The sequence below is a fragment of the Strix uralensis genome, chromosome 10, assembly GCF_047716275.1.
Source record: "Strix uralensis isolate ZFMK-TIS-50842 chromosome 10, bStrUra1, whole genome shotgun sequence".
In the NCBI taxonomy this organism is placed as follows: domain Eukaryota; kingdom Metazoa; phylum Chordata; class Aves; order Strigiformes; family Strigidae; genus Strix; species Strix uralensis.
Window position 1 is genome coordinate 16,192,698 of NC_133981.1, and position 18,205 is coordinate 16,210,902.

At 34.7% G+C, this 18,205-nt stretch overlaps 1 protein-coding gene across 1 annotated transcript in view; it reads right to left on the reverse strand.

Moving 5' to 3' along the window:
• Positions 1-18,205, reverse strand: part of CACNA2D3 (calcium voltage-gated channel auxiliary subunit alpha2delta 3) — a 468,701-nt gene that overhangs the window by 35,099 nt on the left and 415,397 nt on the right. The window contains exons 28-31 of the mRNA XM_074879359.1: positions 11,601-11,662; positions 10,668-10,712; positions 4,625-4,687; positions 1,297-1,367 (exon numbers count right to left, since the gene is read on the reverse strand). Of these exons, the coding sequence (XP_074735460.1) occupies positions 1,297-1,367; positions 4,625-4,687; positions 10,668-10,712; positions 11,601-11,662 (241 nt within the window). The remainder of the gene's footprint in view (positions 1-1,296; positions 1,368-4,624; positions 4,688-10,667; positions 10,713-11,600; positions 11,663-18,205) is intronic.

Genomic DNA, 18,205 nt, shown 5'->3' on the forward strand with positions numbered 1-18,205 from the left:
GCCAAATTGGCACCCACCACAGCTTAGATGGAATACTCGAGCCATGCAGTCTCTGTTTTCTCAGTGGTGGTGCCTACTACTATTGATTTTTCAGTAGATATTCTGTTTGAAATGCCTTGCTAGGCAGGACAAAACAAATTGGGACAAATTAAAGCATTACTCCTCGATTTTGACTGTATGTTTTTGTTTGCATTAAATAAAATGCTTCATCTTTTTTATAAACAGATTGTTTTCATTGTAGAACCCAGTCTATAAATTACTTCACTTCCTTTTACAGCATGTGTTAAGAATGTAGTGCTAAACACAAAAAGGTTGTCACCCTCAGAAAACTCGGATTTGGGATGATTCTGTGATGATCCTTCCATTTCAGGTCAGTCATTTACTGGGAGTGGTATTCAGCTATAATGTGCAGAGGCAGCACAGAAAGCTTTCTGCCCTTAAGAGAGCTGGTTTAGCAGGGAAGCACACAAACCATGTGTTTTGAGAGCCTCTCTACACACCCTCGCATGTAAATATATAAATTCAGTGGTTGATGGGATCAGTGATGTGTCTTTTTTTATACTAGAAATGCACAGAAAAATAAAAGGGAAAAGTGTAATATATATGGTCAGCACTTCTCTCATGCCATAAGAGGACAAAGGGGTAAGGAACAGTTCTTAGACCATGTGAAAGACATGAAGACTCCAGTGTTGAGTTACAGGTTAAAGGGAAAAGTTCTTTCTTACTTGCCCAGGATGCATAATTTATTTCAAAGGATAACACATAAAATCACTATTAGTTTTTATTGTCATCATGATAGTAAGACCAGGTCAATAGTCACAACAATGTTCAAAGGTGAGTTAGCATGTGAATGAAAATGAATTACTAGCAGAACACTTTCCCTTTAACAGTAGGGCATTTTGCACTGCCTAGTTTGAGCAATCTCCAACTTTTTACAGGTCAAAATGTTTAATGTTGCATCAGTGATTTGCTTTAGAGCCGTTTAAAACGGGTCAGTAGTAGATATGGCCCACTTTTTCCACTTGAGCACAGCGGGAACAGGAGAGGCACACAGTTTTAGCATCATAGTCAAATAAACTGTTCTTTTAACAAGAAACTCACTGTAGGCTGTCTCCAATACTCTTAACACTCTGTGCATGGCACTGAGTTACACTCAGATCATATGGAAAAGAGGTATAAATGAGAATCCAGCCACACTGCCAGTCTTGGCCTTCTTTTATGTGACTTTGGGTTTGTTTTATTTAATTTTGTTGTTACAACATTTTTTAAGAGATAGAAAGTTGAGTTAATTCTTACCTCTTAAAGGAGCCCATTGTTAGCAACTTGTTCATCACAGCCCCTTCAACCTCCCCAAAAAAGTAACCAGTCTGTAAGGGGAAAATGCAAAAAATTACCAGAAGTGTAGATAAACACAAAACAACACTGGATGCAATTTAAACTGGCATATTCTAGGATCTGACAAGAGTGGCTTTGACAGTTACATAGATAGGTTTTCAGGACTACTGGTACATAAAAACTGAAGAGGACTTCACAGTCAGGCAAATTATAGGGATTACATTATTACTCCTGAGCAGATGTGAGAGCTTAAACGATATATTGAGGTACATTATATAACATCTAATATCAGAAATAAAAGCCATCCAAACCTAAAGCTTGTAAAGGAAATGCACTAATCTGATCACAAACCCTTGTGATTAAAACGTTACTCAAAAAAGATATAAACAGGTTGTGAGAGGATTTCATAAATAGTCATTAAAAAGCATTGTTTATAATTCCTGCATGACCTGTTTAAGGAGCTGGAACAGTACATTTCATCAATCCTATAAATTTTAACTCCAGAGTCATTTCATAGTGAAAACCACTCAGCCTGATGAATTACTCATTTTGTCCTTGTTCAGTAGATGTGGACTAATAAAAATAAATCTCTGTTGAGAAAACAAACATTCATGTTATGAATTTGGTATGTAATATGGAAGTGACTCCATCATTTGCAGCCATTCATATGACAGTGGAAAATCTTGCACGTACAGCATTTTTCTAGTTTGGGCAGACATTTTTTATTTTAGAGCCTCAACTCCCAGAAGGATTCGGTATGTTCTCTGCATTGTTTAAAGGGAGAAATCCCACAATTTATGGGGAGGAAAGGGCACTACACTCTCAAATTGCATGGATTCCATAGATTTTGTATGAACTAAACCCCAATTCCATTACAAGGAACTTAGCTGACCTCAAGTATGCACCTGGGAGTTCTCAGGCAGAAAAGTTACAGCCTTAGCCAAAAAAAAAGCATTCCTCCACCTAAAAAGCAAGTATTGCCTTTTTTTTTTTTTACTCAGGGGAAACTTGGAACATTTTCCAAAACATGTGGGTGTGTAAAGTCTCCTAGAAACAAGAGGAACATTTGTAGTTTATATGACTAAAAATACTAGCTTCAGTAGCCCTAGCTGACTGATGAAGAAAGATAATCCTAACTATTGGAGAGGCAGTCAATGTCAGAAAGCCCAAACCATAAATGATTAGTATAACCTTAGATAGTAATAAACCTGATTTATCATGTTGTGCTTCAGTCTTATAAAGACATTTCAGTGACAGTTCGCTCCACAAAGGCTCCATTTGTAATGCTAGTTCTCCCCCAAAGCACTAACACCCAGATTATCATTATTTTTTAATACATCAGGATTTAGCTGCAATTCAGATAATGAATTACACTGCCCCCAAACGAGATTCTTAGAGCAGTTTAGGTCATTGTTGGGAAGTCCACAGAAAAACAGTGCTGAAGCAATGCCAGACAGGTCAGTAATTGACAATGCGTCATCCTACTTCCCTACCCCTTCTCTAGCCACAATAGAGTGTATTCATACATACACTTATAAAAATAAACATATACTATTGTAATTATCATAATATTACCATAGCATCATACAAACGTAGAGACAACTTTACTGTCCACCTTAGGCTTAGATCCATAGTAACTAAAAAACTAGGTCAAAATGCATTTTTAATCTAGTTCTGGTCAAAGTTGTCCATGCTATATTCTTCATGGGAATATGTAATGGCTAGTATCAGGTAACCTACTAAAGGAAAAATCTCTTCCTAATCATATTTATTGGCTGTAGCCAACTATCAACTAGCAAATCAGTTACACAAATCACAATTAAATACTTGTGAATAATAACAAGAGGGGGAATAATGAGACAAAAAAGTTTGAAATCTATCAAGATTATTCTACAATGACTGTTCTTCTTAGGTCATTGCTCAACTAAGTAGAAAATACAGCTTTGACACAGAAGGGAAAAAACCCAAACAGCTGCTTCTAACATAATGTGGTTAATATTTAAGCAATGTTATATCTTTAGTTCATATTATTTTTTGGGTACATCCTAGAATTATATTCAGAACATGCTTGACATTCTAAAGGGATGGAAGCAATAAATTTAATAAAGTGAAACAAAATAATCAATTTCAGTGCTCAGTTTTACATATAAGAAGACATCTCATGGAGAATGACTATTGCATGACACAGTACAGCCTACTTAACAGTTTGTGCTCCATTACACATTGCAAGGATAATAGTTACAGAAAAATTGTATTTCCCTTGTTTATTATGTGCTAATAGACTTTCCAAAGTCTCAAACAAATTGGAGGAAGGGAGAGAGGGATCACAAGGAAACATGCAATTACTTTTGTGCTAAGGTGAAAAATATCTGGATCTTTTTACTTTCAGAAGTGTCAGATTTAAGGTTGCAATAATTCAAGCTTTTAATTTAAAAGCAAACTTCTCAGTTTGACTTCTTTTTTGTCATTTACTTCGGGTTTTTTATCTCCTCTCCAGTCTCTCTGACAAGTCACCCAGAGCTTTTTCCAATAGCTGTTTCTCAGTAACCAATATAGTTGTAACAAATTTAATTCACCTGAGGACTAAGTAGGAGTGCGGATATTCCTATTCACAATCCCAACACATAATAGGAATTAAACTTCAGACAATTCTGGAATAATTGGGGCACCATCCCAGCAGTTTTCAGGCAAAAGTTAATGGTGATGGTTCCTGCATAAGGTTTGCAGGATCGAGCAATTATATACTCATTTCTCAATAATTTTCCATGAATACAAAGCAAATTAATGTTTTGAATGATCTTCCCATTAATCATGATCCTCGTTCTCTCTGTTGTGATGCTGAGTGCTTAGTTTTAATCCTTCAGTGACTGTAACCCACTTCAGAAAACAAATTTCCCAGCTAACAGCTCTGTAAAATTTCATTATCTCAAGTTTGAATGTAAAAGCTCTGTGTCCCATGTCCTCCCTCCCTTCCCAACCTTCTCATGTGGCAAAAATGCCACAGATAATCTTTATTTCTTGGGGTAAAAATATCTTACAGAAGACAGGTGCTTCTGCAGCAAAAAAGCCCTTTAAGAGAACATTTATGAGTTTAAGAGTATACCCTGCCCCAATGGGAGACAGAAACTGAGCTCCTGTGAGAAACGACTTACATTATTTGTTGAAGGAATTTTTTTGCTTTTTACATTACTAATCCCTTAACATTTTAAGATAATGGCCTGTTTAAAAAAACAAGTAATTTTATATGAATGTGTTACATGAGAAGATTGAATAAAAACCTCTCACTTACCTGTCTGTAGTCTTCAGACACTAAAATAAATCCATTGTTATCTATTAGGTAACAGTTGATTGTCTGAAAAGTAATAAAATACAATTTTAATTTTTTATTTTAGGATACAGCAATGTTACTTTAATTCCAAGTGACTTCTAAATAGGTAAAGCCTTCAGGTTGTTATAATGGCTTACATAACTTCTAAGTGAATGTAGTCTCAACTTATGGGATGTTATCTGATTCTTTTTTTATGCATTTGTTTCATGCGAAACAAAACAAAGATGTGCACAGAAAGGGATGATACAAGATAATTATAAACAAACATAAAAAGAACAAGGTCAGTGTTTTTATTATCCATTCTTTAAAGTTTTCCTTATAACTAAGTTTGCAAAGGCATAGAACTTTGTTGCGCCTGATGGCTTCTCCTGTGTTTGGAGAAAAACATCAGCACAATGTCATTACCTTAATGATGTATTAATGAAAACACAGTGTCAGCCTGGAGGACCAACAGGGGACCAGGTAGTATTTTTTAATTTGTTCATTGGGGGATGGGACCAGAAACTTCTGCAAAAGAGGCCCCACAGGTCTCCTAAAGCTTTTCAAATTGTGTTTTTAATTGGGAACTGGATTTAGAGGTAGGACTGTTAGCATTTCGTAGGTCAGATGTATAAACTGTATAAAACAAGGTAAATCCAATTCAGTGCTTCCCTCCATACATGCATGCGCTATTTTAACCTCAAGTGAATTACTTGCTACAGGCAAAGTTTTAATTACTGCATTTCAGAGTTTAAACATAAGGTTCAACTCAAACCCTGATATAACTCAGTTTCTCTTCAGTATTGCCAAGTACCTACCTCAGCATAAAATCTTTAATGTATTTCTATTGTTGGTCTACATCAGCAAACATTTTATCATTGTTTCTTGAATTTTCTGTGACATTTGTGGAAAAAAAAATAGGATGGCTTCCAACATAGGAATCATCAAGGCTTTGCTTTTAATTCAAAACCTTTCCTGATGCAAATGGGCTGGACAGAGACATGATAAAATATGTTTTCTGCTACACTCTGCACATCCAGCAAAATCTTGCTGCAGTTTTAGAGAAAAAAGCAGTTCCATTGTGAAGCGAGACATTGTGAAAATGCAGTTTGATTTATCAAGAGATGCTTAGATGTGTCTGATTCTCTTTCTGGACACATATTAGTACTGTTCTGTGTGGTTGAAGAGCAGAGATTTGCAGAAATGCTAGCTTAGTTAAGTTTTTAAAAAATCAAAGCAGCCCAAATCAGCCAAAAGTTTAGAATGAATGTCATTCCCTAACACAAATGCAGGATATTAATTCTAATGGAGGAACCTAAGTTACAGACACCCCCAGTGACAGAAAACCTGTCAAAAAGGAAGTTGAAACAACTCATTTCCAACCTTTGATCTGCTAGAAAGCCAAAAATTGGCAAATGCAATGTGAAAAGCTGATGATGCTGGCAAAGACTCGAGTAGAGCTAATGCATTCAGAAGAGGCAGCTACTTAACCTCAATGGTGTGCGAAGGATGGAATTTCAGAAGTAGACTGTAACACCAGAACACTGCTCTCCCCAAAGTCAATCATAAACCTCCCACTAACTTTATTAGGAGAGGAGCTAAGTCAACAAAGAGCTCTTTTGAGGATACATATTTGCAGACCTCATGCATGAAAGATTAATCTAAAGATAGTGCTTCAGAAACAATATTTCTCCACAGTATAGAAAATAAATAAAAGTAGTTACGCTGGACAAGAAAGAGTGTAGGCTTAATTTCATAGTGTATGGATTATACACAGTTGGAAAAACACTGGCTCGATTTAAGAATTAGTGGCCATGTCTCAAATCTCTAAGCCGCAGTCATTCACTAGTACTGTTCATGATTTTAAAAGATACTAATATTTTAGCATAATGCAGTAAGTGAAATCTGTATCTTTTTGGAGGAATGTGAAGATAAGAGGGTTTCTATTTCAATCCATTTTAGAAACATTAACGAGGGAAAAATACTCATTCAGGACCATTCATTCACCTGCTTGCAGATGATAACTAACTTTCAATATTCAGCACTACATTAAAGAAACCATTTGTAACTTAAATTTTCCACTGACAAAGGACAGTGGGGTACATTTACTTGTCCAATACATTAGCAAATCTCAAACAGAAGATTTCAGATACAAGATTAATGCGTGGGTTAATAGCATGTGCATAGACTAGAGCTGTATGAATGAGGTTTAATTCACAATGTTTCACAGGTATTGGAAGTGAACTATGCAGAGCTATGTCCAAAGGTTAAAGTTCAGTGAAGATTTCAAGGGGAACGTTCCATAGGTGGAGAGTCCCTGAGCTTGTAAAATAGAGTAGGCACGAAGTCCAGAATAAACACAGCAAGAATGTTGACTGAGGTCTGAGAACACATTTGAATTACAGTAACTTTGATCAAGTTCAAGTGCATTTTTCACAGCTCCAATATACAGTAACAGTAATGGAATGTAATATGAGTTAAGAAATGAAAAACAAAAAAGAAAGGAAACGGAACATTAAAATAAAATGTGAGGCATCAGGAAAACAAGAAGAAATGGGAAATTGAAAACTATTTAAAAAAGATAAAAAAAGAAAAAAAGGATTTCTAATTAATTGGATGTCTGTATTTTAGAATCAAAAGTATCACACAAACTGATCAACTAATTCTCTGTAGGCCTATTGCGCCAGTCTATTTGCATTAACGTCTTAATACTTTTTAATGCTTTAGTTTATACCATAACTGTTCAGCAGATATTTTCTTGCCATTGAGAAAAGATAGCTGTGAACGTTAACAGACTCAACAGAGGAGCTGTGATATTTGATTGAGTCCTACCAACAGTATATTTTGTCATTAAAAAAAAGTTTGGAATCTCTAAATCGCTAAGGTTCACACTATTATTAGATTTCTCCATATGCTTACATGGCTCATGCTGGTGTCAAGTGAAAGTAGCTGAAAATACTTTAAACTGCTTGGGCTTTCTTTGCATATAGATATAATAGCAAAAGAAGTTCTGCATGAATATTTAGCAAAGTATATGACTATACTTATTAACTGCCAATGAGATAAAAAAAGAGTAGATTGTTTCCGGCTGTGCCCTCTTGGAATCTTTATCAGCGTGTCCTTGCTTCTTACTAAGGGCAGACCAAAAATATTTTTGCAGTAATGATAATATGCTTGTTTTGATGAAGTAGTTAGACACTTTGCAGCAGGAGCATGTTTTACACAAGAAATTACAAATATTACTATTCTATCACAAAGGCTATCTCAAATGAAGGAAGTAATCTTTGCCCTGTTTTTAATCCCAAAAGCATGGTGGTTTAGGCTAAACAAGAAGATTTTATACAGCACTCACTTTATGCAGACTACCTGCAGTTATACTTCTCAAATTGGTTGGCTATGACTGGAAACCCATTGACGAAAATATTTAAAGCTGCTGAAAACAATTCAAGGTAAAGCTTGCCCATTAAGTCTATAGCAAGCTATAGTAAAGCCAGGACACAAAATTTAGGTAATTAACGGTTCTGCAGACCTTTTTCAATAGATGTCTGATCACTCTTGGGAGAATGGGGTAATAAACATTATGAGCTCACCTTAGAATTGGTTAACATGTAAACGACAGCCTGGAATCTGGGATAAGTAAGTACTTTCACCCCACCTGGAATCTGCTTTGTTTTTCATTACTTCATATTTGGAATAATGATTACAATGATCCAAGCTTTAAATGGAAGAGTCTGTATGTTGTTATAGCTAGAAATGCAAAAGGTATGTTGACTTATATGGTCCATTTCATTGCCAAAGATGGCATGATCATCAGGCCTTTGTGTTTTGCTTACTGCAAATTTTATTTTTTATTATTTATTACTATCTCTACCCTTCAACTGTTAGGGTCCTAGCAGATGAATTATAGTTCGTTGTAAGTTTTGCTGATTTGGTATGCTGAAGAAGCTACTGTTCCACTCTTATAACAGCTGATGTTTTAAGTTGTGTCTGTCTCCCTGGAATGGTTTTTGTGATCCGAATCTCATATTAAGCACACATACATTTTAAAAAAACTTATCACTGCATTTATGTCCTGGACTCACTTTTCAATAAAACACATTTCAATGTCATGGTATATGAAGTTGTGAAGTAGCATCCTAGAAGTGAGATTGCTAGGATTGATGATGTACCTTTTAAACTTTTTATAAATTAATTTACATAAAAGTAATAAAAAATTTAAAGTAACATTTTTTGCCTTGAACAACTAAATATCCAATATAATAATGGCACATGTTAGAAAGCACTCCTCAAACACATTTGTGAACTGTTTTTTACTATGGTTATTTGAAGTTTTGAATTACCTATCCCCAGGGAAGCCCAACTCTGCTAACTTTCACTACAAGAAACGTCACACAGTACTTTATGTAACCATTCTTATTAATTTTTTTATGCCCTAAACAGCCCTGAACAAACAGTGCTATACAACACAGAGCACACTTCAAATGAATTAACCATTGTATAGGCAGGAACACAGTCAGGGCAGCAGTTCAGGTGGTGGAAGATGTGAAGATTTCATTGGAATTACATTAACACAGGGCAAGCAGCACCTCCGTGATAAGAAATGGGAGTTTATTTCAAATGCTGGGACAGTCAGAAAGAGACCTGTAAGGCAAGACTGTAAGAAAGATAAGAAGAGACAGCAGAGAAAGAGAAAATGAAGACTTATGGAATACCACAAATAATATATGTGGGTTCCTATTGTAAAAAGTAGTGACACAAACTTGTGAGAACTTGAAGATATTCATAAGAAATGGCTTCAGAGAAAAGAGATGGGAAGGCATTGTTTAAACACCAGAGTTTGCAATGGTGGGGGTAATTGCTCAGTTTTTCACGGTTTGCTGTGAGCATTGATTCTTATGCTTTGTTGAAAAGGGTGTAAAAACTAATGTTGTGCTGACTCCTCACTCTTGGCCATACAAATAGCAGCTTTTGTGATATCAACTAAGCATGTATAAAAAATGGAATAAAACTTTATAACTGTATAAAAAAATGTTATCTGACTTTAAAAAAGATTGCAAAAACATTGCGTTAGCCTGAATTACAGAGACAAATGGGGATCTTGCCTTTTATGTATGTTTTGCAATAGTTCTTTTGGCCACTGTATGAAAAGTATCGTACAAATACAACCTGCAGTTTTTATTTCCAGGTGTATGAATTTACATTTTATCATACTTAAATTTATACATCTTTTTCAAGCACAGTTTATCAGGTGATCCAGATCTCCTCACTCCATTCACTCAGTTTAGAGGTAACACACAGATGTTATCAGTAATTGCTTTGTTTTCTTTCAAATCACTAACTATACCTGATACAATATCTCAAACTCAATTCTGATTTTCTAGATCTTGCATGCCTAATTCCTCCCCATATATCAATATAGTCTGTGCTTTATTACCCACTTTTTAATTCATTTAACCTGTGATACATTGGTTGCTTAACCAAAACATCATATGGTATGATGACAAATTATTTGCAAAAATCTATGCATAAGATATTAGAAATAGTATTTTTATCTAACAAATCAAACTACATAAAAAGCTACTTTGGTGACTTCATTAAGCCAAACTGACTAAGGTTACTTCTTTTTTTACTTCTGAAGTGCTATTAATGTACTAGTTCTGCACAGATTCAACTCTGAATTTATGTCTAGTTCTAGTGCGAACATCAGAAATTAGCTTTCAAGATGAACAATAAAGAAAAAAAATGCCTTAGAACAGCTCCAAATCATTTCCAAAACTGGATTCACAATGCACGAGTTATTACAACGCATATTTGAGGTATCAGTGTCACCCTTGTTATTAAACAGATGGTTGTAAGCAGTCATAAAAAAAGTCTCACTATCTAAATAGTGTAATATCTAGAAGGTAATTTCAAATAACACTAGGAGATTATCATATACAATGGAATGTTCAACTAAATTCATCAACCTTATGTCCTACTGCAGTAGAGGTATAAATGAAAAAAAAAAAATCTATTAAATACTTACTTCATCATCACAACTTATAGCACATCTGCCATCAAGAGATGCACACTAGAGATGATATAAAAAAATCAGTAAAATATTTTTATTTCTGGTTTATTACAAAATATGACATTTTAAAAATCCATATGACCACAATTATAAATATTTTGATATTGATTACATTTTTATCTCACAGAAATTGTCCTAAAAATGAATAGAAAAGTTTTAAATCTGATCGCCTATCCTGTTCTGTTCCTGTCTGCAGAGAAAGGGTGCATTTGCATTGTAAAAATTTCAACTGTTTTAAACACCATAATCTCCTCCATGTGTTAGAAGCTTGGAGACCGTTCACAGACAAGAATACATGATTTTCCAATAGGGGTGGGGTAGGACCTGCATTTTAGGGGTTAATTTCTGAAACACCACAATTCCAATCTATTCTCAAAGTAGGGATGGCATCTCCTAATCTTTAGAAAGTACATGATTATCCTCTTCAATGAGTACAAATTCTACAACCTGAACATTTTAGCTACAGTTTATTAAAGACTATGAATGCCAACCATGATTCAGTAATCTAGTTAGTTAATTAATCTATGTGATACTTCAGTTACTGAACATTAGAAGATAGGTCCTAAGTATGTGAGAGGCATCATTCTGCTGTCACTGAAAACGAATATATATCACAGTTTGGTTTACTGTTTCCACTTTTTCTAAGGGAGAAGTCACGTGTCAGGCCAACAAAGTAACTCCTTATGTACAGCAGCCTAAAATTAATAATCTATCTACTTGCTTCCATAAATATGGGATCAAGCAACCATTTTTGACCACTATATATTTCAAGTACATTGTTTCTTTACAGTAGCTTTGCTTGTGGCAAAAAGATTGCAGATCATCATCTGGACAGTTAGAAAGCTGTTGTGGATTCAATGACAAAGAAAATTTCAACTTAAAATATACCTGTCTGCTTGCAGTCCAAAATTTCCGTTGGAAAAATTCAAGTTTCATCTGGATACCTACAGCTGGGAAAGACATAAATAAAATAAAACCAGCATATTTAATTCCTTCAAAATGATTATTTAAGATTAAACAGAAGGAAAACCAGCCTTATAATAAAAAGGGAAAATAAGCCGTAAAATAAAAAACCACAACTAATTAAATTGAAGAAACCACACAATCATATTTTAAACCATTTACAATTTGGTTAAACATGAAGACATTGCTAATATAATGTGAAGAATACACAAGGCAAACATCATCGAAATGGCATATGTCTCCATAATTAACATAAAAGAATCACACGCTGAACATAAATATGTTCACATCTATCTCAAATTCGTATTTTACTGATACCAATATAACAGCTGTAGAAACCCATGCTATGTACTTTGTGCTGAAACACCATGGAAATGTTGGTTAACATTTCAAGTGATCGTTTGGTTTTGGGTCATTTAATCCATGAATTAACAGTGGAACACAAGAAGCCTATTTCAAACATTTAAAACTCCTTTAAAAAATTGAAATTAAGAGCATTATGTGCAATTCTGTCAAATGAAAGTCTCTGACAAAGATTACTGGTTTTCAAATAAAAAAAAGGATACTAATGATAATAGCTGGACAGTTTTTTAATGATTCAAAATATTACTGGTTTAAATTATATATTTCTCATAACCTCAGGTGGGATTATGTTTTCCCTAATATCAGTGAAACCTTCTTCCAGCCTAGTCTGATGTTCCTATCAGAACTAGAAATACATTGTTTCTATTGAACAACACTATAATGCATTGTGGTTAGCATAAGGTCCAAAGGCTGCTGATTCTTCTAGTTTCACCTGCCTAAACTAAGAGAATGATAATGTATCCATCTACCTGTGCTGAAGATTATTGATACTTGCTTTTGCAAAACCACACATGCTGATGTCATGCATATATTTTATTTTGTTTTAGCAGGTAGGAAAAAGTATGTGAAACAACATCTGTACTGAACTAATACAATGGGATGTGAAATTACATAAGCATTTTTCTTATTATAGCAGGTTATAGTTTTCTGCTATGTGTAACTCAGGCACATCTTTGCTTAAGAGAGTAAGTAGAGAAATCCATTTCTGGTTTTGAATAAGCTCCAGAGGAGATTCTCTCCAGCTACATTTTATTATCTAGTAATTTATTTTATGGTCAGTGAGAAGATGCTATCTGATAGCTATGCAGCACATGTTTTCTTCATCTGTTGTTTGTCTTTAAATTCATTCCCAGCATGCAGGTGATCTCCACATCCTACCTGCTTTTTCTGAAATGGAGGCAAAAGACACACATTTTCAGGAAATTTCCACATGGAAATCATTTGCTTCTGGATGCTATATCAGTATTTGAAATGTCAATCTCATACCACATTTCTAGCAATCCATTTAATCATGTAAGAATTAATGTAAAACCATTCATACCAGTAAAAGTCTTCTTGATTTCAGCAAGCAAAGTTTAAATCTTGTTTTCTGCATGTAAACATTCCTGTTGAATTCCCTGAATCAAGCCGCATGATCAACATTAGATACACAAATAGGTACCTTGCTGAATTAAGGCCTAGGTTTGACTCTAATGGTCTAAGACTCCAACCTGCAAAGAATGTCATCTTTTGCAGACATCAGGGGGAATCAATACCTTTCTGATCATGGAGGATCAGACTTCTTTTCCAAAACATACAGAATGAACAAGTTTTCTGAGTAATAAACATGATATCTAAGAGAATCTGGAGTGAGAAATGGTTGTCTTTGCACTGAAAAAATGTAAATTCTTAAATCTGTGTTGTGAATCTTTAACTGTTTCTGAGCTTTCAGTTTAAAGGTAACCTGACAGGACTCAACCTCACTTCTCAGAGGTCATTAGGTGTGTTCTTCTGGGGAACAAAAGAATTAAGATATATAGACCCATAGAGCTGCATCTTTCCCCAAGTGATTTTATGACAGCCTCTTCTGGCTAATCTGTTTTGAATGGCTGAGTTCCTGAAAAAATGGATTTTCAAAAGTGTTTAAAGATGCAGATTTTCAGAAGTGTTTACGCAGAGTTGCTATTAGCTCCTACTGATTTCTATAGTTCCATAACCAAGCAGGTTCCAAATCTGTTTAACTATTTTTATAAACCCTCCAAAATGCTTGTCTCAACCTCTAGACTCTCAGGTGCCATACAAATTCTGTTCCCCACTCATTCACACTCAACTCACTAACAATTTCAACCACCTATACTTACTATACAGTACCTCTCAACAAAGAATCTCAAAATACTCACTAAATGTGGTTAAGCCTTAATATTCTTATTTTATTGCTGGAAAAAAGATGCATAAAGGAAATGAACACCAGAGTTCACACAAAGATCTGATATGGAGAATCACAATAGCAAGGTTTAGAATAAAACACAGATCTGTGTTCCCCAAAGCCTTGTTCTATCAGTTAGAAGTAGTGCTGCTCTTAACAGGCACAGATGAGTGGACAGTGGCTAGATATTGTTCATTTAAGGTCCTGATAAGATCGACCCCCTGCAGCTTGCACTCTTATTAGAGACACCACCACCCAGAGCAAAGAAGCAGTTGCCAAACTTGAGAAAATTATCACATTCATTATCCTGATAATGTAAAAGAACCGAGTTGTTATCAAACATCAGTTTACGGTTTAAACCTGTAAGAAACAGTTATTAAGCTTTGAAGGATGAACACAAAGTTCTATTCCACTATGTTTATGAAAGTTCATTCATTTGTGCTTATAATTCAACACATATAGCATCTATCTAAGACCTATAGTATATCTAAACTGCAAAATACCAGTAGATATCAGTAACAATGATATTAGAATACAAAATATTCCATTACATGTCAGTGATTACTCTCTGTAATTTAGAGATTATTTGATCTGCCATGGCTGGCCTGTTTAAAATACCTGGCAAAGCAACTTTTGATTAAATGTAATTTTCGTTCTTGTAAACTAGTAATGAATGTGTAATAAACATCAAGGAACAATTAAAACTATTGTTCTTCCATAATGAAGCTCTATGTATATACAAAATTAACCAGGATGTTGGACTAGATGACCTCAGCAGATCCCTCCCAATCTAGATTATTTTATGATTCTAAGATTTAAGTGTAAATGTTTTGTAGAGAAATGATAAATATATAGCCTAGAATCTTCCTTAAATAAAAAGAAAATGAATATGTACTGAAGATTTTCTAGTGTCCGGTATAAATTACTTACCACATGAGAGAGAATCTGGAACAGTAACAAAATAATTACGAGAAAGCTGATCTGTAAAAGATTCCATGTGCATGTTTTAATGAGTTGCACAATGGAATGCTGTAGTATAAAGACAATTGAAATACTGGGACTAATTTCTACGAAACGTAGATCATCCCTCTTCATGAAGATGAGGGCAGGCAGCTGCAGTTTTGTTTTCAGAGTATTAGCTCTATGAATTTTGATGCTTTCTTGGACAGACTGTGAGGGGAAATAAAAGATAGTGAGAAATACTGGGCTTGCTCCCACTCGAGCAGATTCCCATGATTTCAGCAGTAGTGTAGTTTGTGTAGAAACTGAAGGTCCAGACATTACCAATTTAGTTACTGTCTTCCTTATTTTTTTCAAAAAAGATTCAGTTTATTTCTCAACTTTTAAAAGAGCTGCATCACTAACCTCTGAGGTACAATACCACTGAAGGAGGTGAAACAGAAATGAATCTTAAACTTACTCTGCTCTGATCAAGGTAATACAATGTTATAGCAGCAACATTTTAAGTATAACACGCAACAGATTACATATTTCCCTTGTGAAGTATTTCCTCAATTAGAGTTTTGTAATCCTTTTACTTGTTATTAAATAATGAAGTGCTACATGATGGTTGGACTCGATCTACGGTTGGACTCGATGATCTTAAGGGTCTTTTCCAACCTAAATGATTCTATGATCTGTACCTATGTTGCAGGATATGAAGTGAAAACACAGCTCCCATAAACATGGTGAAAGCAGTAATAGACATTTTCTTCGAAGAGGTGTATCTTAATGTGAGACTGCAGTCTCACCATTTTAATCTCTTTACATTTTGTTCCTTGCACAATTCCACAGAAGAACTTACCTGTCACTGAATGAGTAACTTCTAGATATTCTATATCCTATGTAATATATTCAAATGACAATTAGGAATGTTTCCTACAATTCAGCTAATATTTATTTGAATGCGTCTAAATTCAAAAGAATTTGCAGTGTTAGTGTATGGGAAAATAATTTTATTTTCAACTCCTGAGGTGATACTAAAACATTTTTGCAGGTTTTTTTTTCTCCTGAGCTTTTTGAGAACATTGTAACTAGCACAGAATACTTTTTTGGTTGAGTCATTTAATGCCTTAAGAACTATTCAAATATACTTCAAAAGGTTAGAGCCAATACATACTCCTGAGCAATCTCTAAGCCTTCAGCATTTCAGAACTTCAGAACAAAATATCTGTGCTCCAAGCTACTTTATATTTAAATCTACGTTTTACAAACTGGCTACATGTGGGCAAAAAGGGAAACTTCAGAATTTTATCTCCCATGTCACCAATTTGTTGTTTAGCCTCCTGGGTGCAACAGTTGCCACATTGGTTAGAGAAAAAACATGTAATTGCACTGAATTTTTTCTAAATGTTGTTCAGCAAGGTATCCAGACAACACCCATATTTTTAATTAAAAAACAAAACACAAACAGCAAAAACTATAATTAATCTTTACATGGAATATACATTTTAAAGTACATTATAAAGTATTCATCAACATTTGCAGATTTCGTTCAATTAAAATGGCTAAGGGATACAAATTATTTTTCTTCAGCCATGAAAAAATGAGTAACGATGAGGAGAAAAGGTTTTGTCTTCACTGTTGCCTTTCCTTTGTAATGGCACTGGGGAGGGTGGGCTTGAGGTAGAGACATACAGGAGATCAACTAATGTGAGCTGACGGACGCGTATTAAGGCTCTTTCTCCATGGAACACAAAATGCGTAATTTCAAATGAATGTTGCAGATCCCATTTTTTGTATTTGTAATATTCATTTGAATAAGTAATTTCCTTATGCATTGATTCTATGGCTGAGGGTAATATTTTACTCTCTTAGTGGGATGCTTTGAGGACAGAAGTATTGGGAAGTGCTCAACTGCTACAGAGCTCAGGGCTGCTTAGTATCAAGGCAAACATGAAGGAAAACAAATAGCTACTCAGAACAGATCAGGATTGCTTGTGTTCAAGATCTCCATGGTTAAGCGAATGGACAGAAAGGTAAGGAAATCCTTCCTCAATAAATTACTTCTGTGCACAGAATTACAAGAGCTCTTAGTCTCTAAGTAAAAAGAATCATCTCCTACTTAAAATAAAAGAGGAAAATAGATTAGACAGATTTATTTCAAGCAATAGCGGAGCTGAATCTCCCTATAAAACTGGCAGAAGGATTCCAAATACATAATTAAGGAAAAAGTAGTAAAAGCTAAAAGGATTTCCATTCTGTGAAATAACTATAGAACGTTACACTATATAAAAACACTAGATCAGCAAGGTAAGAAAAATATCTTAAAGTCTCCCACAGAATGCAGTATAGACTAAGATTCTTTCTCACATAGAAAAGATGCTCAACATTTTGAGGACATTTGGGCCTCCTATTTCTGATGGAATTATCTTAAATGAGGTTTAACTTGGCTTCAAAATAAGAAATCTTGGAGACAGACTTGTAGCAGGATTATTTTTTTAATCTACATCGCCTTTGTATATTAAGGTTAGACTCCCCTTAAGATTCCCTTCTTTATGTCTACTCATATTACCTCTTATTACTATCTTTTAAAATATCTAATAACTGTCAAATATTCCAGAACACCTTTAACTACTTAAAAAAAAGTTGAACTTCTTTTGCTTATGCTTTAAATCTGTTTCAGTTCAAAATCTGTCTTCAGTTTTTAGCTCAGCCAAAGAAGGAGACACTTAATATTACACACCAACACATAATATTGAGAAATAAACACCATAACTGCCAAAAAGTACATCTAGTACAGATTAATGGAAGACTCCCACCACCAAAGATGATGCCCTTGAAAATACTTATAAAACTTGTCTTATGTACTGTAATTAAAAAGAAAATGTACAGATTTTTTCCTCTCAATTCCAAGAAGTCTTAGCTAATAAATTAGAGGCATTCCATCAGGCACTCTCTTACAGTAATATAGTTATGCTCCGATATCATCCAACATAGCTATATTCCCAGTGATAGTCATTCTTTCATCACATGCAGGATATATAAAAAACTATGAATGAGCATTCATCAAATGTGCACTTCCCAGACTGCTTCTAATCCCAGTTTCAGTTTACTTGCACAGTAAAATGCAGTTTCACCCTTCCAAACTTCACACTTCATTCAGTTTCCCTCTCGATCTCAGTGATCGTTTCCATTCTACCCATACCACCTTCTCCTCCTCACCCTAGCTCATTTTCTTCAGGTCCTCTCCTCAAACAGAAGATCCCCAGAATTTTCTTTTAACATGAAAAAATGTTAGTTTTGTTATCTGGAATATCTG